Source organism: Zootoca vivipara, chromosome 7, assembly GCF_965207765.1.
Source record: "Zootoca vivipara chromosome 7, rZooViv2.hap1.1, whole genome shotgun sequence".
NCBI classification, from domain to species: Eukaryota; Metazoa; Chordata; class Lepidosauria; order Squamata; family Lacertidae; genus Zootoca; species Zootoca vivipara.
The window spans coordinates 91926835-91945968 of NC_142590.1; the positions used below are offsets into that span (position 1 = coordinate 91926835).

General features: G+C 48.3%; 2 protein-coding genes across 10 annotated transcripts in view; one reads left to right on the forward strand and one right to left on the reverse strand.

The window, feature by feature from the left end:
• Positions 1 to 63: 63 nt before the first annotated feature.
• Positions 64 to 16602, forward strand: TBC1D20 (TBC1 domain family member 20). Of its 8 annotated transcripts, none has more exons than XM_088674792.1 (9): positions 64 to 212; positions 1458 to 1484; positions 4581 to 4766; positions 5382 to 5462; positions 6981 to 7167; positions 9689 to 9790; positions 10281 to 10422; positions 11266 to 11450; positions 12534 to 16547. In XM_088674792.1, the coding sequence occupies exons 1-9, from the start codon at positions 155 to 157 to the stop codon at positions 12790 to 12792; spliced, it is 1227 nt and encodes a 408-aa protein (XP_088530918.1). In that variant the 5' UTR covers positions 64 to 154; the 3' UTR covers positions 12793 to 16547. The 8 variants fall into 8 exon arrangements, with proteins under 8 accessions (XP_088530918.1, XP_034977992.1, XP_060133365.1 ...); XM_088674790.1 differs by lacking the exons at positions 64 to 212; positions 1458 to 1484 and adding exons at positions 1499 to 1636; positions 2403 to 2574 and having other exon boundaries at positions 12534 to 16602; XM_088674791.1 differs by lacking the exons at positions 64 to 212; positions 1458 to 1484 and adding exons at positions 1508 to 1636; positions 2403 to 2574 and having other exon boundaries at positions 11341 to 11450; positions 12534 to 16602.
• A 1158-nt stretch (positions 16603 to 17760) lies between these two features.
• The window catches only part of RBCK1 (RANBP2-type and C3HC4-type zinc finger containing 1), a 28555-nt gene continuing 27181 nt past the window's right edge, over positions 17761 to 19134 (reverse strand). For both annotated transcript variants that reach the window (XM_035122100.3, XM_088674788.1), the window contains one exon: positions 17761 to 18444. In XM_035122100.3, coding sequence (XP_034977991.1) covers positions 18364 to 18444 — 81 coding nt within the window. In that variant the 3' untranslated portion in view covers positions 17761 to 18363. The remainder of the gene's footprint in view (positions 18445 to 19134) is intronic.

A 19134-nucleotide genomic window follows, 5' to 3' on the forward strand; every position in this document is an offset into this window, starting at 1 on the left:
CTGCTGGCACGGCTGCGGAAAAGACGACGTTCACTGTTTCGATAACGGGCGCTCATTGCCGGGAGGCGAGTCGACGGCTTCGTCCCGCGCTTTACAGGGATTTTACCGGTCGCTTTCCTTCTTGCAAAACTTTGGGTTCGTAGTGCAGATCGACATGGGTTGCGCAACCTGGGTTTGCCTGGAGGCGATTGAATCCGACCTCCAAAACACCAGCAGCCTGGAAGCGCTCAGAACTCAACCTGCGCGACTGCTGAGCTGCTGCCAGTCAGAGTTGACAATACTGGGCTAGATCATGGACAAATAGGCAGCTTTGTAAAGCCGCTCACCCACCCTGTAAGAAACAGGTGCCGTGCGTTTTTTAAGACTTTAGGGAAGTTTTTAATGTTTGATGCTGTACTGTTTTTAATATTCGGTTGGAAGCCGCCCAGAGTGGCTGGGGAAACCCAGCCAGATGGGCGGGGTATAAATAATAAATTATTATTATTATTATTAAGAGTACTGTTATATTTATTTTACAGTTAAATACAATCAGAACAAAGCTCAAAAGCGGAGCAGCAGGCATCCTCTGGACACACACTTACCGACTGCAATACAGGCATGCTTTGATATCTGAAGTAGTGTGCATGCACACGAAAGCTCATACCAAAATAAAAACTTAGTTGGTCTTTAAGGTGCTACTGAAGGAATTTTTTATTTTGCTTCGACTCAGACCAACACGGCTATTTATCTGATGCAGTCTCTCCCGTTCCTTTCTATTCATCCACTTCCTGAGCACTACGAGCAAATGTTTCTCACGTTTTTGGCTGGGTTTAGCAGCAGTCTTGCATGATCAACGGTCAGTTTGTTTTTGTATCTGTTTATTTTCCTTGTAAGGTAATCAGGTGTTGAGCCCTTAAAGGCAAGGTTTATTAGGCAATTGAAAGTAGATTTCATGTATCCCATTCCTTTATTTAAAAAATCATCCTCGTGACGTCGTCCTCATCCTAGTGGTAGCCAGCACTTCTCCCCACCCCCCATTTAATTCAGATTTTTCGGATCTGCACAAAGTGTCAAGTAAAAAATAAACACAAGATCACATGCTATCCAGCTATGGCACATTAGGTGGGCATTGTGGTTCTTTAAATGTGTGCCAGCAAGGTGCCAGCACATTAAAAAATGGGCAGTGCTAAAAGGCTCTTTGGTTGGCATCTTACACAGAAAAGACCGTGCATGCCTTTCCTACACTTTCTATCTCTATGTTCAACCCAGAAATTCCCGAACCCAGAAATTCCCTTTGTGTGCCGCTCTAGCCTTTCCCTGGGACATCTATAGTAAAGCCGCTGCGCTATAGAGCAGTGAGGGGAGAGGAAGAGGAAGGCGGGCGCGACGCATGCGCGGTGGGCGCTGTTTACTCCTCTCCGGCGTGCGCTCGAGGCGCGGCGGTTGGCGGCAGCGGTGACGTTTTTGGCAGGCGCCAGCCAAGGCGGGCAAGAAGCGAGAAGTGGGCGGAGCCTAGGGAGGGAGGAGTAAGGGAAGAAGGGGAAAAGAGACACGAAGCCGGAGAGGCCCGGCCGGGATGCTCCTCGGCGGCGCCCAGAGACCATGGCCCTCCGGAGGCCGCCGCCACCACCGCCGCCGCACGACAACGGGAGGCGAGGTACGCGGGCCGCTCGGTAGGCGGGTGTGCGAGGCCCTTGACCGACTTAACAGCCGGGCGCATGAGGGGGGAAAGGGAGGCCTTCGCTCCGCTGAGGGGCGACGCGGCCCTGAGGGAGAAGGGGCGGAGTGGAGGCCACGCCCCGTTCCCCTCGCTCAGGAGGCAGGAGCCAATCGGAGGGGACCGTTCCGGGGATGGGCGGGGCGACGGGTGACGTTTTCTCCCCTCTCTTCTCAGAAGTGTCAGGCAGAAGTCGAACAGGTGAAGCAACTGCGACTCCCACCATCTGGTTCCCTGTGTACTTTATTTTTTGGGGGGAGGGGGTGGGAGAGGCAGATTATTCCAAAGCACTGTTGAATGAGGGTGGGAGGAAGCTGCTCCTCCCCCCGCAGTGCTGAGACAGGTGTGTGTTCAAACCATTTCCCTTCCAGTGCAAAAGTGAAGTAGGTGGGCGGGCTTCCCTCAGGAGGGTTATGACCCATCTTCTGATGTGTGCATACTTAACAAAATTTAGGTACCGGTTTATTGTAAAACCTGTAAGCAGTTTAAAAGAAATGTTGGAACAAAAGCAAATAAAACATTTACAAATGATTAAAATGAGCAGGAAAAGAAATTTAAAACCGCAGCTGCCTGGGTGAGGGCTGGAAAGCTCTTGGTCTAAGAGGTAACCTAGAAGTGGGGAACCTCGAGCTCAGGAACCAAGTGCAACTGTTTCTACCTTTCATTCATTTCATTTCATTTCATTTCATTTCATTGGACTTATTAGATACCAGTACTTGTTCCCGGAAGGTCTCCTGGCAACTTGCAGCAAAAGAAGAAGAAGATATACAATATATAATGCCATGGGACTTTCCCCAGGATACACACCCTTCACTCGCCCTGCTTTGCAGCCTCCTTTTTGTCTGGCTAGAATGTGCTGTTAAACTTTGATTGAGAGGGTTAGTCATAGAAAAAAATTACTGTACAAAAGCAAATTTTGGATTTTTTGCTGCAACTACATTTGCCTCTGGCTCCACCTACCAATGATGTGCTGCCCTAGAAGCAATGTGGCCCTCATAAGGAAAAATATCCCACACCTAACTGAATCATTCCCTTTAGACAGATAAGTTTTTAGCCACCCTCCTGCATGTATGCAATCCATTTCACTGTTGCCTGTGCCACTGAGGGGCTTCTTTGGGGGGAGAAATAGCACTTTATTCCACTCATACTTACTCACTGAAGTCGTGTGTGTACAAAACAGAGTTGTCTCGGCTACTGCCGTCCTTGGGAACCAGAGCACTGAGGACCTTCCATTCCACTGTAATGACACCTGTACAAATTAGCAATAAGGAGGAGAGAGTGAAAGAGAAAGAAACCAGGGTCAACTTTTATTTAGACCAGGCATCCCCAAACTGCGGCCCTCCAGGTGTTTTGGCCTACAACTCCCAGGATCCCTGGCTAAGAAGACCAGTGGTCAGGGATGATGGGAATTGTAGTCCAAAACATCTGGAGGGCCAAAGTTTGGGGATGTCTGATTTAGACTGTGAGTCAAGTAGAGATCTTCCTCCTGTTTTCTCGTCTTGCTTATTTTGGGATGATTTCTGTCAAGTGGCATGTAGCTTTCCAAGTTCCAGCATTGTGTTCTGTAGAAACTGAGCACTCATGAAATTTCCTGCCAAAACAACCTTCTGCATGTAGCTGGAAACGCAAGAGAGTTACACATTGCATACCAAAGTTTTTAAGGCACTGTTGCAAACTGCAGGGGGTTGTGTAATTTTTTTTGGGGGGGGGGTGAGGGTTTTTGGTGTCCTCCTTTTGGGTCATTTGTTGTCTTGCAAAACTATCCAGAGTGACAAGTTGCCTTGCCAAGTTAGAGCCCTTCAAATCAGCTCCCATCTGAATTCTAAGAGTGGGTGTTAAGGATGCAAATTGCACAAAGAGTGTCTTATGAAAGAGGCTTTTAAATGCAAACTGGTCATGCTTCCACATATTTGGCTCCCTGGGGATGTTGTTGATCCCCACCCCCCACTGCCAAGCACTTTCCTTCTTGCACTGGAGAAGTATATGAACATAAAACAAAGCAGCTGATGATCACCAGCTTTTTCTGGTGGCTTAGATCCAGATGTGTAGCAGTGTTCACAATGAAACTGCAAAAGGTTTCGATCTTTGGGAGCTTGTTGTATTGTGCCCAATGCATTTAGCTTGCTGCTTTGCATAACAGTCAGATATCCTTAAAAGGTTATACTGGATCATGTGCTTGCTTTCTGCTTGCCTTATTACTGCTGGCAGCCCAGCCAGATGGGTGGGGTATAAATATTATTATTATTATTATTATTATTATTATTATTACCCTTTGTATTAAAAATAAATTGGCTAGTTTTTAGCAACAGTCAAGTACCAAGTGCTACTGATGCAAGTGTTGCTTAGTTTGTGATTCATTGGAATGAGGTTACGTGTCTGTGTTGGTGTGAATAAAGCTTTCTGTGATGCAACACTTTCTGATGTGATTCTGTTGAGATGGAGAGTGTCACAGTGACTGACGGCCAGATCTTTTGAGTGTGCAATACCAAACTGTGTACAGTACTAAACAGAAAGGAAAAAAGTGTCCTGTGTGGCACTTTAGCAGTTCTGTCTTTCAGAGCATTAAGTTAAGGATGCCATAATGAAACAGCAGAGTGCCAAGTCACTCCTGCAAAGAGGTCACAAAGTTACTAGCCTGCAACATTTGTATTGGCCCATCTGATGTTTGTTGTGTCACCATTGCCTTTCAGTCAGCTATTTGGTTTCTTCTTAAACCAGTTCATTAACTACACTGCAGAAAACACCCTGCTGATTTGGTGGCTTGGCAAGTGTGATCTAGCGCCCCACTTTCCCCAAATTGTAAATACTGTCGCATTTTGAGGCCACAATCATTAGCAGGCGAAACTGCTGTTAAGGCTAGTTTGAATTTTTGTTTCTCTTGCAGACTGTGATTCCAAGAAAAAAAGGAAAGAAGCAGAGATCTACCAGGCCCTGAGCAGTGAGCCTGTGGATATTGCTGCACTCAGGCGCATGGCTATCAGCGAAGGGGGGCTTCTGATGGATGAGATCCGCTGCAGGGTGTGGCCAAAGCTGCTTAATGTGAACACAGAGGACCTGCCACCTCCGCCAGGTGAAGCCACATAACTCTTGCAATCTGGGGAAAGACTCTGGGAACCTTTGAGCTTGAGTGTGGGGTTAATTACTCAAACAAAGCACAGATTGCACTTTGGTTTTATTTATTTTTATGTAATTGGAGAGCTCTCTTCCATTAACATAGCTTTTAGTATTCACACAGAGTTGTTCCGTGGCTTCACCCTCTTGCATATTTTATGCTATTAAAAAGCAGATCCAGGAATGGTTTAGAATAAAAATAAATAAATCCAGGAGTCCAGTAAAACTCCTTTTAGCTGCAGCCCCCACAAATGGCAGCAAATCCATTTGGAAGTGCAGCTGGTGCTGTCTGGCGCAATTAGCAGGTGAAGAGAAGAAGCCTGTTCAGATGGCATTGCAATATGTGCTGCCCTTAAGAGACACTGGTGTTTCCCTGGTGCTCAGAACCTGTGTTGTTAGTGTCCCATTGCATAGATCAAACCATGTTTGGGGCATTGATGAGTACTTGTTAATAGGTACAGTATTCAGTTTCCGTTTTTACGGCTGTATAAAACATACTCCCTCCTTAGTTCCTTGGGGCTGGTCCTCCTTTTGTGACTGCTGTGGATTTGTGACACTCTTCTATCCCTCCTAGGTGAGGAACTCCGGGAGGACAACAAAGATTACCAGCAAGTGTTGCTGGATGTGAGGCGATCCCTCCGACGCTTTCCTCCAGGTACAAGAAGCACTCTCTCTGCTTCCAGCTATGGGGTCTCTGCAGAAATCCCTTGGGTTGAAAGTAGAGATGACAGAGAATTTCATTTGGCCTGCATTTTTGGTGATATGACCTAATATACACCTCCCACACCAGATTGGAACACAATCATCCTTTGGGATTTCATACTTCTCTGATTTTCTTGGCTCAAAAAAAGTATTTATGAGATGTATGCATTGACATAGTATCTTGCAGCAAAACATACATTGAAATATTAATTTAGTTATGACTTTCCACACATATTTTGCTTTAAGAAATTCACAGATAAATGTGGAAATGGGACAGAGCAGACTTATGAATAAATACATGGAAAGTTGGCATGAGCCGGGAATAGACGGAACCATCTACCCCTAGTAGAAAACCATGATGCCTGAACTACAGTAGTTTAAGTTGATAGCTTAGACATGCTGCTTGCGATAATGTTGCCCTAGCAACACCCCAGTGGCCCAGAATAAGTGAGTCTTGAGGGAGGTCCTCTGTTTCTTTGCCTGCATTTGTGTTTTCACTCCCCACCAATGGGTGATGCTGCTGTATGCTTCATTTAGCTGTTGCTTGCCTCAGACCATGGTTTTCTTCAACCTGAAGTGAAACAGCTGGTGACTCTTAATGTGCTAAGATGAGTCCCTTTGCCAGCAGATCCAGTTCAGGGAGAACTTCTACGTGCAGAGGAAGATGCAGCTTCCACTTCTGTTTGCCGCTGGCAATCCTGCTGTATTTCATTGTGCAGGAAAGGGTCCTGTGTACTACCAGAGGGTGCTCATGTTTGCAGAATATCAACCCAATATATTTGTAGCTGAAAAGTTTGGAGCCTAACTGCTCAAATGTAAACTACTCCCCTTCCTTGCACTGGAACAGTTAGCCAATTGAAGGGTGTTGCATTTTAAACTGCCTCAAGCCAGCTAAATACATGAAAATAGGACCTTGCCTTGTGCCAAGTAATGCCATAGGCCATGTAGCCTAGGTCCTGACTACTGTCTTTGGCAGCAGCTCTTCAAGATCACAGCAGGATTTTCCCCCCTCCCAATTCCTGCTGCTGCCTAAGTTCCTGATGATGCAGCTGAAGGAACCAAATACTGAGTCTCCCTCTGAGCACCAGTGATATTTTGATATCTAATGAAGCTGCGAGACTTATGATTAAAATGAGAGATAAATTGCCTGGGCAATTATTAGATTTATTGCTTGAACCAAGGGGTGTCCACCTTCAGATAGATATGCTGTAAGACTACTATTACCATGCAGGACTGCACACTGTATGCACAAGAAGGACATGGGCCTGAGGAGATCATTGACCCCCGTCGTTAAATCCAGGAATCCCTTAATGATTCTGCCTTCGGATCTATGTGTGTTGCCTTCAGCTGGCAGGAGACAAGGGAGTCAGGCAACTCATGTCACTGGGATGCAGGATGATGTCAGGTGGATGTTCTCAGCTGCCAGCTTGTCCGTTGCCTCTCCGAACCCTTCTTGCTGCTCTCCCTGCAGGGATGCCAGATGAGCAGAGGGAGGGGCTGCAGGAAGAGCTGATTGACAGCATCCTGCAGGTCTTGCAGCGCAACACACAGCTTCACTACTACCAAGGCTACCACGACATCGTGGTCACGTTTCTGCTTGTGGTTGGAGAGAGACTGGCAACAGCCCTCGTGGAAAAGCTTTCAACCCATCACCTCAGGTACTCTTGTCTGCGTTAGAGAGCACCCCTGACTGCGGGGCCTGAAAGGAGTCATGGAGCAGGCTCCAGGGTTGCTGCGCAGTGGCGAATTCACATGGCAGCCCACCTGGCTTCCAGGAATAGGTTAGCGCTGGTTGTTAGGTCCCTGCTGCAGAATGGTGCCTCTGCCTTTAACAAGGAGTGAGCCAGAAAGAAAAGTCCACACAGTGAAAACGAGGATGCTGAAGCTGCTCCTTACCTTGGAACCCCCAAATCGCCAACTTTCTCTCTCTGAGCAAATCCAATAGGATTTACATAGGAAGCTCCCTTATATTGAGTCAGACCATTGGTCTTCCTAGCTTGGTGTTGCCTACACTGACTGGTGGCAGCTCTCTATAGTTTTAGGCAGGGAACATGCCCAGCCTTACCTGCAAACACCAGGGATTGAACCTGGGACCTTTTTGCATGCAAAACATGTTCTCCAATGCTAAGCTCTGGCCCTTCCCATTAAGTGTCTTTCCACAGTGGGTTTTAAAGCCTTTGTACTGTGTATCAGCCTCCCGCTAAGGGAGCTGGGGTTGGTTCTTGAGTGGAGCTACCTAGTGCTTGTGTTCCTTTCCACTTCCTGTTGTTTGGGTTTGCAGCCTCCCAATGAAGGTTAAACGTCCCTTACGGTACCTCCTGACTGTTGGCGTGCTCAGTTGGAGGAGGGACATGCAGGCCCTTCTGGAGGGGGAAGTCTAACCCCCCCCCCGACCATATTCTCTGCATGTCACCCAGGCTTATTAAAAAAATTAAAGGGTGGGTTTCAACATTGTGCTATTACAAACGTTCCATCTGTGCAAGCGTATTAGGTTGCCAGGCGGAATGACTCCCCCTTCCCCCCGCGAGCTGTTCTGGGGTTTCTGCCACCTACTCCAGGGCCAAAGTTAGGGTGGGCAAGGAGAGGGAAGCCCCACTGTGCAAGCGAAAGCCCTTGCAGAAGGCTTCCACTGATGGGTTTGTTGGGTGAATCCCACTCAAAGATTCAACACCTCCTTCCTGCACTTCCACTGGGCTTCTGTAATAGAGATGGTTGAAACCCAGGTCCTTTGCTATTGCACCCTTCCTAGTTGTTCTAGGACTGTGCTACTTAAAGTGCCAGGAACTATTCTGCCCAGAAATCAGCATTGCATTCCTTTTGCTGTTGCTTTTTGATGCAGATTAGAAAACGTTCTGCTGCACTTTGATAGGCAGTGGTAGTTCTGCCCAACTCAGTTCTTGGTGAAAAAGCGCGGGGGGGGGGGGAGGGACTGGAGAGCAGACTGGATGGATTAAAATCTTCTGGGTAGAAGTAAGAGGACATAATCTAATCTGATCTTATTGTAACTCCGGAGTCAGCAAAGTTTTTCAGCAGGGGGCCGGTCCACTCTCCCTCAGACCTTGTGGGGGGCCGGACTATACTTTGAAAAAAATATGAACAAATTCCTATGCCCCACAAATAACCCAGAGATGCATTTTAAATAAAAGGACACATTCTACTCATGTAAAAACATGCTGAATCCCTGACCGTCTGCGGGCCGGATTTAGAAGGCGATTGGGCCGCATCTGGCCCCTGGGCCTTAGGTTGCCTACCCCTGTTGTAACTGCAGTACAAACAGAGTTGCCATACGCACAATATAACAGTATTAAAAGAGGACAAAGAAAACCTGTATTTCACTGTAATGTGGGATGGCAGGTGCAGTTAAGGGAAGCCAATGAATGCCGGATGCATTGCTGCTGCTCTTTCCCTATTTCCATTCATTGTTATCTTGTTTGCAATGGGAGGGACTGGGCAGCTGTGAGAGTTAAGTATTCGAGTCCCAAACAAAGCCAGGCCAGCCTCCTGCAGAGAAATCACTTTCACACCCTTTCTAAATACTAACTAGAAGATGAGGCAAAGGTTGAAGGGGTGTGTTAAATCTACTGGGAGCCTGCTGGGAGAGAGGGTTGTTTCCCCCAGATTCTTCTTGGGACCAGCCCTTGCCAGACTTTCCTGAAGCTAGCTTTTACAGAAACGTTAGTGGCTAGTGGCAATGGCCAGTTTCAGGACCCACCGTCTGCTTTCAGTCTGTGTCGAAACAATTGTGGTATTCACAGTGCACCAAGCCCTTTGTGAACATTGTTTCCTCAGGAACATAAAGTATGTTTTTTTTTTTTCAAAAGCCAGCCATGACTTTGGACCCACGCCTTCGGGGTTTCAGCATGTTTTTCTGCTGGAGTCCTGGTGACTTTCCTTTTCTAAAATAAAAAATTGGACCTCCATGTGCTTCTCGGCTGCAACAGCCACTCTTATGTTCAAGTTTGTACACTTGCCGGCCGCTTACTGTGAGTGAGCCTCTGGTTGTTGGAACCGAAAAGTATCCCGTCTCCCTGAACCAGAGCTATTCCCACTTCCCTGGGCATTTGGGTATCTCTTGGCTTCTTTGTCTGCTTTGCACTGTTTGCTGTCTGTGATAAACAAGAGAGCGCTTGCTTCACACTGCCTCATGCCTTTGCTGATCAGCCCTGCTTTGCCTGGCAGGGATTTTATGGACCCGACAATGGACAACACCAAGCACATCTTAAACTACCTGATGCCCATTATAGATCAGGTGAACCCAGAATTGCACGACTTCATGCAGAGGTAGGTGGAATTGCTGCACTCTCCTTTTTTAAAAAAATTAAAAATGCATGCAATTGAAGGTTAGCCCTAGGAAGTACTCCCTTAATGCTGCCTAGCATGACTGAGCAGCGACTTTTTCAGGGCCCCTCTTGAGAAGCAAAGCTTGGAGAATTTGGTGATGCAGTTAGTGGCTTCTAGGCCTTCAGTGTCCATATTCTTTTGTATGCTCTGAGAAGTAGAATTGGAAGCGACCTTGAAGTGGGACATCCAAAAACATTTCTGACAGGCAGACACCTGTTCAATCTTGGCAACCTCCAAGGAAGAAGATGTCACAAAGCTTCTTTTGATAGCTTGTCCCTTCCGGAATTGCTCTGAATCCCATGCCATATCATGAGGAGAACAGCCACCCCAGCTACAATTTGCAACTTGGGGGGGGGGGGAGGGATTGAGCAAATGGGATGCTTTACCTTGACCCTTTTGTTTCTTTGTTCCTCTTCCTTTTTTTGCACAGAGCTGAAGTGGGGACCATTTTTGCCCTCAGCTGGCTGATCACCTGGTTTGGGCACGTGCTGTCTGACTTCAGACATGTCGTGCGGTTGTATGACTTCTTCCTGGCATGTCACCCGCTAATGCCAATCTACTTTGCAGCAGTGGTAGGTGTCGCTCACTTCAGCAGTGGTACATGAACCAAACCAGGCTGTGCTTTCTGCTTCCGCCCCCCTCTCTTTAAATGATTTAAGGAGTATAGAGCTGCAAGAGACAGCTTTGCTGCTTAGTAGATGCTTTGCATTTAGCACAGAGTTCCAGATGCAACTCTTCCATCAAGAAAACAAACTTGAGTCAGTAGGAGAGAGTATCTGCTTTTCCTCCTCGCTATTATCATCATCATCACCACCATCATCAGTTTTGCTGTGCTTGGGCAGAGAAGTGCAAGGGAGTTTCACAGAAAATGTTGCCAGCAGTCCATACCATAGGGATGGGAAATATTCTGCATGTTGGAGAGGAAGGCTGCTGTTTTTCAGAGGATGATGGGTCATTACTCGGGACCTATCCATAAAGTCAAGGGCGAGCTGCTGCTGTGGAGCCATGCATGCTTGTGCTCTCTTTCTCTTTCTCCTGGCCGCTCTCACATGCAGCAGCAGCAGCAGCAGCAGGAGGAGGAGGAGGGCTGCATCTGGTTGCCTGGAGGTAATTTTGACTTGCCACAGTTCATGGAATCATATCATTTTTAGAGTTGGAAGAGACCCCCTGGGGCATCTAGTCCAACCCCCTGCAATGCAGCAAAATTGTAAGGGAGACAGAAGGACTGCATGCCACTTGCCATTTCCAAAGAAACCAAACTACATACTGGGGCATACCCAGAGGGTTTAGAGTGGAACCCTCCTTGCAGCATGCTTTGGCAGGGACCTTTTGAACCCTTGCGATGGTAGCCCTGTGACAGGGAAGCGTCGGTGCCGTCCGCCACCTAAGCTGAGTTGCCGCTTGCTTCTCTGCAGATCGTGCTCCATCGCGCACCGGAGGTTCTCGCCTGCGAGTGTGACATGGCCTCCGTCCACCATCTTTTATCGCAGATCCCACAAGACCTTCCGTACGAAACCCTGATCAGTCGAGCTGGAGACCTCTTCGTTCAGTTTCCACCGTCGGAACTCGCCCGGGAGGCTGCTCAGCAGCAAGCCGAAAGGTGAGTAATGACAGCCTTTAGTTGGGGCGTTAGTGGAGATGTAGCACAGCATGCTCCTCCTGGGGTCGTTTGTCCACCTTGGGTCCCCACCCTGCGCTCCGCTCTCACATGAGGCTCCTAGAAGCTGTCAGCATGCGACAGTGGCCACACCCCAGGAACGGCTTCAACTGGCCAGCTAAGCCAGGTGAGGGTAGTGGAGGGGTCTCAAACCCTCAGTGAGTTAGGGACTTCCCCTGCATGTGAAGACAGGCTCTGGTGGATTGGGCGAGACCAATAGTGGGTCCAGCAGTCAAAAAGGCAGTTTCTGCACATGCTGGCCACACTACCAGCAGTACTGAGGAATTCAGAAAGAAGCAGAGATTTCTCCTCCATGTGCCAAAAAGGCAACCCACTCTCTGCCTTTAAAACTTCAGTTTGAGAAAAGTAGCTTGCCCTTTCAGCAGTTGTTTTCACTCAGTAGCTTCTTATGCCGTCTCCTGCAGCAGAAAAGAAGGAGCAAGAAACCCAAACAGCGGCCCTCAAAGATAAAGAGCACATGAGAGCTCCACTATCCTCTTCTGAGCATCTCAAATATCTGTTGTCCCCTTTGCCTGTTGTGTAAGATAAGCTCACTCAAGGTTTCTACAAGTGCGGTCTCCTGACTCTGATAACAGCTGCAGGCTGGTTTGATCGCCTGCTGGCTGTGGGTCTCAGATGTTGCCTGGGTAGACAGAATGGGGCTGGCTGCTTGTTTCTAGGTATTCAGCATGTGAGTTCAGCAAGCAAGGTCAGTTCAGGAGTTCAGGCAACTCTGATCTGCTCTTCCATTCCCTTGCCTGAGGTGGACTGATCCCTAGGAAGTGAGCTTCCTGCCCATATCCTTTTAAGAGAACTGATCTTGAGAATTTAAACTCATGGTAAAGTTGCTAGTCTCCAAGATCCGGAAAACAAAACTAACTTGGGGGGGGGGTGCTTCCCACATATATTGTGATGCCCTAAGCAGCACCTCCTCGCCAAGGTTGTTTTCTCCACAGCAGGAGAACCGTTTCCTGCCTGGCTGCTTGGAATGACGTGCCCTGCGTCTGTTTCCTTCTCCCCCTACAGGACGGCTGCTTCCACCTTCAAAGACTTTGAGCTGGCTTCAGCCCAGCAGCGGCCAGACACAGTTCTCCGGCAGCGCTTCAGAGAGCGGCTCCGTGTGGAGGAGCGGGCAAAGTTGCTCTTGGCAACAAAACCAAGGACCAACCGCTTTGTCAAGCTGGCAGTCATGGGGCTGACGGTGGCACTGGGCGCGGCAGCTTTGGCTGTGGTGAAGAGCGCGCTCGAGTGGGCACCCAAATTCGAACTCCAGATATTCCCCTGAGAGTCGAGGAGGAAGTTCCCCGCTTACCATGTCCTGCTTGGCACGCCAGGCATAGGCAGCCATGTCTGCAGAAGGCAAATTGGGTTTTTGAAGCACCTGCTCTCTTTCCTGCCCCCCCTCCTGCAACCTGCCTTACTAATTCAAGCCACCCAGGCCTGGACCCGCAGTCATCCTGTTCTCACCTCCTCTTCTTCGTTGTCCTTCCTGAGCATCCAGAGCCTCTGGGGAACCTCTTCCTTTCGGAACAAGGGAAGTGGCTGCCTTGGCTGCTACAAGGCTAAAGAACCTCAATTTTTGCTGTGCTTCCTGCCCTGTTCATGGGCCTGTAGCCTGCGTAGCGCTTGAGCAGAAGTTCCATTCTTCCCTTCGGGTGTTTGGCAAAATGGGAAAGAAAGAAACAGAAGAATATTTTCAGGGACGGTGCTGGTTGCTTCTGCAATATTAACTGAGATGGGGTGAGGGGAGATGAGTCTGGGCCCAACCGTTCAGAGGTGTCCTCCCCTCCTTTTCCTCTCACCTATTTAGTTGCCTGCATTCCTAGATGTGGAACTGAAGAGGCAGTTTCTGACAAGTCAAAACACTGGGAATGTGCTTGTTTTTGCTTTTGAGGTCTACAGCAGATTGGCTCACATTATCTCTCCCGACTGCAAGCCTATGAACATGTTTAGTCTGGAGACCAAGTAGCTGTCACCCAGCCACTCACAGCACAGCTATTTCTCTCAGCCAGGCCAGAGTAGGAAATTCTGCATCTGATGCATGAGGAGCTACTCCTTGGAACGTGGTCCATTAGGGCTTTCAGAGTTTTTTCTGTTGCTACCACCTTGCAAAATCAATAGCAGCAGTTTCCGTTAATGAGGTAAGGGAAAGATCTTCCTGTTGTGAAATTCCGCCCTGCTGCAGGACCAACGTAGTTGATGGGACGAGAAAAGTGCTTTTAAAGATCTGAGCCACTAACAGAAATAGACGTTTTGTCATGCATGAAGGGTTTTCCAGAAACTGTCCATTAAATCCAAAGTCCCAGGCACTCCATAGATAAACCCCCATGCACCTCTACCTCCTTCCTCTGCTAATAAACCCTCACAAGTGTCCTTACCTAATTTACACAGCTGAGTCCCTTTTCCCTGATGGCAATTATGTATTCATTCACCTGTAAAACTCCCTTCTCAGTCGGCCAAGCATTACTATGGAGGGCGAAGGAAAGTCAAAACCAACTGCTTGGTCAGACTGGCAGCCCTGAGGCTGATGGCAATGCCGCGTTCACCAGCTTTGTTGCATTTGAGCGGACAGCAGAGCACTTGGGACCTGTGGCCTTTTGTTATCTGCTGCGATGAACTCATTCCAACAGCGACGGAAGCCCAAGTTGCTCCCTCTACCCTGGAAGATGAGCAGACTTGGCCATTCAAAAAGAGCAGCTCCCAGAGGGGACGCCACAGTGTTTGGAGCCGTTAACGACATAGTAGAAAGGCCTAGAGCTAACCAATGCATGCATTTGTTTTGCTTTTAAGAGTGCTGGATTCTGCTGTGCATTGGAATTTGCAGTCGCAGGGGGAAAAGGGGGCAGAAAAACAGAGAGGCCTCCCCTCCCCCGTTTCGCCTGCTGGGGAGTCGTCTTCTCACCAAGCCGAGAACTGACCCTGGAAGGACAGACACATTGCTGCCTCTGTATTTGGATTGTGCTTCCTGCAACCAAGTCATTCAGCTGTTGGTGTCTTTTGGGGGGAGCTTTTCTTCTCCGGTGGAGCAGTTCAGCCGTTCAGCTTTGGTGGGAGGCAGATCAACCTGCCACCCGTTGGTTGTGGGCCTTGTGGTATCAGGAAGCCATGGGCATGGGGATACCAGCATGTCCCATGAGCAGCAGTGAAAAGCAGGGAGGTGAAAGTGTCACCTTAGTCCCAGTAGCCAATGCAGTGCTCTCCAGATGTTAAACTACAGCTCCCATCATGCCCTGAAGAAGTTGGGAGCGCAACACCTGAAATATCCACATTGGCTACACCTTTCTCAGGCGGCCACAGTGTGGATCGCAGCGTGCCTCTGGAAGAGCAGGGGCTTGAATGATTGACACCTGCCGCTTTTTGTTACCGGATGGCGTGAAGCATTATTTTACTAAGCACTTTATGAAAATCAAGGCTAAGAGAGGAAGGAGGCCTGCCTGTCCCTTGTGGGTTTTCTTTTTGCCTTAGCAGAAACCTGTTTCCTAGCAGTTCAGACACTTGCCATTTGAGGTGTGTATGAGACCTGTGGAAGGTGCACCTGCAGCCTGAACTAGGCCGGATGCAGTCTTGGCCTGAAGCTCTTCCATGTTACTCGGGCAGCAGAATGCAGAAAAAGGTTTAAGGCAGGCACCCTCTTCTTCCCTCTGCTCCTTGTGGCAGTGATGGGCTGACTTCTGGTTTAATAAAATGGAAGAGTCATTTCCTCTCCCTCTCACATGATCGACCACCAGATATAGATATGTATTAAAAACCCCAAATTTTAGTAGGTCTGGAATCTGCGGAAATGAAACTTCATGCAGCAGTGGCAAGGGGGAGCTTTGTTTCATGATCAGCATTCGCCAGCTTTTTAAGCTGAAAGCACACAAAACTAGCTTATACAATTGGCAGGATTCGCTAGTAAAGTGAGAATGCAGCACTTCAGCGTATGCAGCTCTCATATGCGAGGTGATATTCTCTGTGTGTTGAAAACTAGCTTGTCAGGGGAAAGGGTTCAGCCTAGTTTCTCCCCCCCCCCCAAAAAAGTGCTATTTTTCTGCCTGTGGGGAAGACATCACCACCACCCGAAGCCTGGAGTGATAACTGTTAGGCAAAGCTTTGCCACTTGATTTAGCTGAAAGTATAAACTGACCCTTATTACCAAGAGGGAAGAGCAGGACAAGAGAGCGCAAACTCTTTGCTCTCCATTGTCTGCAACGACGGGAGAAACTCCTGCACCAAGAATAAACCACATGGAAGACCATCATGTATGTGAAGCCGTGCGGGGTGGGACTAACAAGTTTCATAGGCCTTTTATCTCCATCCTTTTAGCTGTGCAGAGACGAGAGTTAAGCCCCAGGCTGTCTCTCCCTCCACTCTGCATTGCTGCAGGCTGGTGAATTTGACAGCCATGTAACTCAGCCTTTGTGCCTCCTGCAAAGTCGCTGACTCTGCTTGCGGTAACTGTTTGAACTCCTACCGAAGCAGGTGGCCACCATGAATGCATTGGGTGACACGCTATACAGTTTTGCCAGGTTCCCTAAAGCAGATCATCCCTTGGACTTTGGGGACTGAACCATTGCTGTAGCCTGCCTGCTAACACTAGAAAATTACTGAGCAGCCCGTTGCATTTTGCAACTAGCCAGGCTTTGTAGGGTGGCCTGCTGGTCTACGCAGTTGCAGACCAGTAGCAAACCCTGGTGGTTTAAGTGACACCCAGCTGAGCCACTTTGCATAGCTGCCTTTGGTGGTGCTCATTCGCAACTCCTGCAGGCCTCCCTGTTGCCAGCCCACAATAGATATGGCAACAGATGTGTCAAAAGGGGGAGCACTTTCTGAAGGGAAGAGACAGCTGGAAGAAGAAACAGCTGCTGCTGTTACAAGCTGGAACGCCAGACGTCCTGGGTCAAAATCATGGCCAGGGAGATGCCCACCAACTCTAAGCCAACTTCCATGGGGAAATCGGTTATTTCGTCCCTTGTGCATAAGTGTTCTCTGATGAAGTTGCTACTCTGTATAAAGATTATACATATGTATGTAAAATGCAGATTTGTACAAGGCTTGTAATTGTGTAAAAATAAAAAACCCAACTACCAAATAAACACTATACCCACTTACTAAACAGATGTGTTTGCAGCACTGTTTTTTTTCAGGCCGGTGGTGGCTCTGGCGCTTCTGCTGGGGTTAGCATGCCGCGGCTGTCCGCCTCTTCCCTGACCCAGTTTGGCTTGTTTTAGGGCCCGGCTGCTTGCTAGTCTCTGGTACGTAACACCAGTTCCTGGGGAGCACAAGTGGGGAGAGCACTGTTGTTCCCCTCTGAGCTTCCTTTATGCATCTGTTTGGCCACTGTGAGAACAGGATGCTGAATTAGGGGAGTCCCCTTTGGCCTGATCCCACAGGAGGCGTTCTCCCAATGAGCTTGCTTGAAAAGGCTTCTGCATGTGATGGAAGAAGTCATCTGCTTTTCATGGGGTTGACCCCGCTACCGGGTATGTATAATTAAGGCTGCCCCAAGCAGCAGCTGCTTTGAGCAATCTTTGCCTATAGGCAGGCCTATATGGATTAGCCCTCCCTGCTTTTTAAAGTCTGCTATCCCTTTTCTAGCCGCAGCCGGTCAGATGCCTTAAATACTCCACCTTCAGTCAGCAGGATCCATTGCTTGTCTGACTCACATGATGTTTCAGAATTATTTCAGACAAGCAAAAGGTTCCTCAAAGCTGGGAAAGCTGGAGAGAAAGATCTAGAATGTGATCATCCTGTCCACACAAAGGTGGTCTTTCAAAAATAGCTGTTTTAGAACAGCACTGATAGGAGCACTTCAGCTTTTCTTTCCAGGTTTACAGTCAAAGGTTCTTAAATTGCCCCAGACCAAACACTTACATGGCTGTGAGTCAGGATGCATTTTAACAACTTATCTCCTAGCAGTTTCTTATTTTATGGAACCAGTTCTTCCTTCCCGCAAGGAAAGCAAACGAAAGAGAAAGGAAATACTCCAATTCCCCAAACCCAGAGCAAAAATAAAACCTTTTGTGTTTGAAATCAATCCTTCCGCCTTCTTTTTTTAAAATTTGCACCTGTCTTAATTATGCGCTCTCAGGACAGATGATAAGAATCCATTTTACACTTTTATCAAGTCTGTGAACTAAGTTAGGCTGAAGGAATCTGGGAACATGGGACTGCTAAACCCCAAATACACGGCCTCACTAACCTGGTCCCGAGCGATGCAAGTTAAGTTACTATTTGCAGCTCAACTACCTGCAGAAAAAAACATAGCAGCAGGTTTAGTTTATAAATAACTTTTATTAGGGCAAATCAAGTAAAAATTGTGCACAAAACCCAGCCTATTTTGTAGTGGATCTCAGTGCCGACAAGCTTGGTTCTGATGCACCGTAGGGGAATGTCACATCTGTGATAGGGGTCAGAGCTTAGCTAAGCAACTGCAGCTTGGCAAGAGCAGCCTCTGCTCCTATAGGCATGGAAGGATGCAGAACGCAATGCAGCCGGATGGAAGGGAAGCAGGAAAAACTGGTTGTAGAGAAAGGAGCAAAAACAGCATCTCTCCACGGATATTGCAAGAAGCCTGTTCTGCACGAGGACTACAATAAGAAGTCCAGCATGCCCTCGGACCCAGTAAGAGGCCTGCATTTCCACTCAATCCTTTTGCCCAGCCCTCACATGTATGGAAATACAAGAGAAGCAAGTCATCTCCTCTTTGGCGAATGAGCTGAGCCTGCGAGTCTTGAACTTTGCTGTGCCAGAGCCATTCGAAAAGCCCAGGCTGTCCAGAGCTCAGCTTGACTGTTCGCTCCTGACTTTCATCCCCCTGCCCGCCAAGCGAGACAGCCTCTCCTTCCAGAAGCTCAGAGTTCTCCTCCCCTCTTGGTTAATGGCAGTTCTGACAGCTGGGGTGGCAGGGGGCTCCGTTCAGCTTGCAGCGGCAGCCCCCGCTGGTATCGCCAGAACCCTGCGGGGGAAGGAGGAGGAGACGGAAAGCAATGAAACAGGGCAGGCGGGGGTACATAAGGAAGAGATTATCTTACAGGGCTGGAGACGAAGGAAGCCATGGGAGGGTCCTGATGAGAGTCCAAGGACAATGTAGGTCTTCCTGTACGGGAAAGGGCAGGGCCCAAAAACAAAGCAGGTCAGGAAATTGCCAGACAGGAAAACGGGGAGAGACGGGAGGACACCTCCTGCAGGATTGCTACTTTCAAAATTGTCCTTAGCACAATTATGTGGGAAATTTCTTCCTTCGAAGTTTTTTTTTTTAAAAAAAACCCTACTTATTTGTGCATAGTCACCAAAACTGTAGTCCAGGGGTGGCCAACTCCCAAAAGACTATGATCTACTCACAGAGTTAAAAGCTGGCAGCAATCTACCCCCTTTTGGGGGGTTCAGGAAAAAGTTGTTGAGCTTCTTTTAGGGAGGAAAGCCACATTTTGGGTGGTGCAGGGCAAAAATGTTGAGCTTTTTTAAGGGAGACAAAAGTTGTTGAGCTTCTTTGGGGGTTAGGGGAGCCAGTGATCTACCAGTGATCTACCACAGATGTCCAGTGATCTACCTGTTGGACGTGCCTGTGTGTAGTCGATATTCTAGTTTTCCATCTGGTGGATTGCACACCAGTTCCAACAGTCTTTGGGTTCACAGGCGAACACAT

Bases quoted from the DNA above. Each gene is read 5' to 3' on its own strand.
- TBC1D20 (XM_060277380.2), top strand. From the start codon at position 1,556: ATGCTCCTCGGCGGCGCCCAGAGACCATGGCCCTCCGGAGGCCGCCGC. The intron at 4,767-5,381 runs GTGAAGCCACAT...TATCCCTCCTAG, and splicing joins GGACCTGCCACCTCCGCCAG to GTGAGGAACTCCGGGAGGAC. The intron at 11,451-12,533 runs GTGAGTAATGAC...CTCCCCCTACAG, and splicing joins GCTCAGCAGCAAGCCGAAAG to GACGGCTGCTTCCACCTTCA.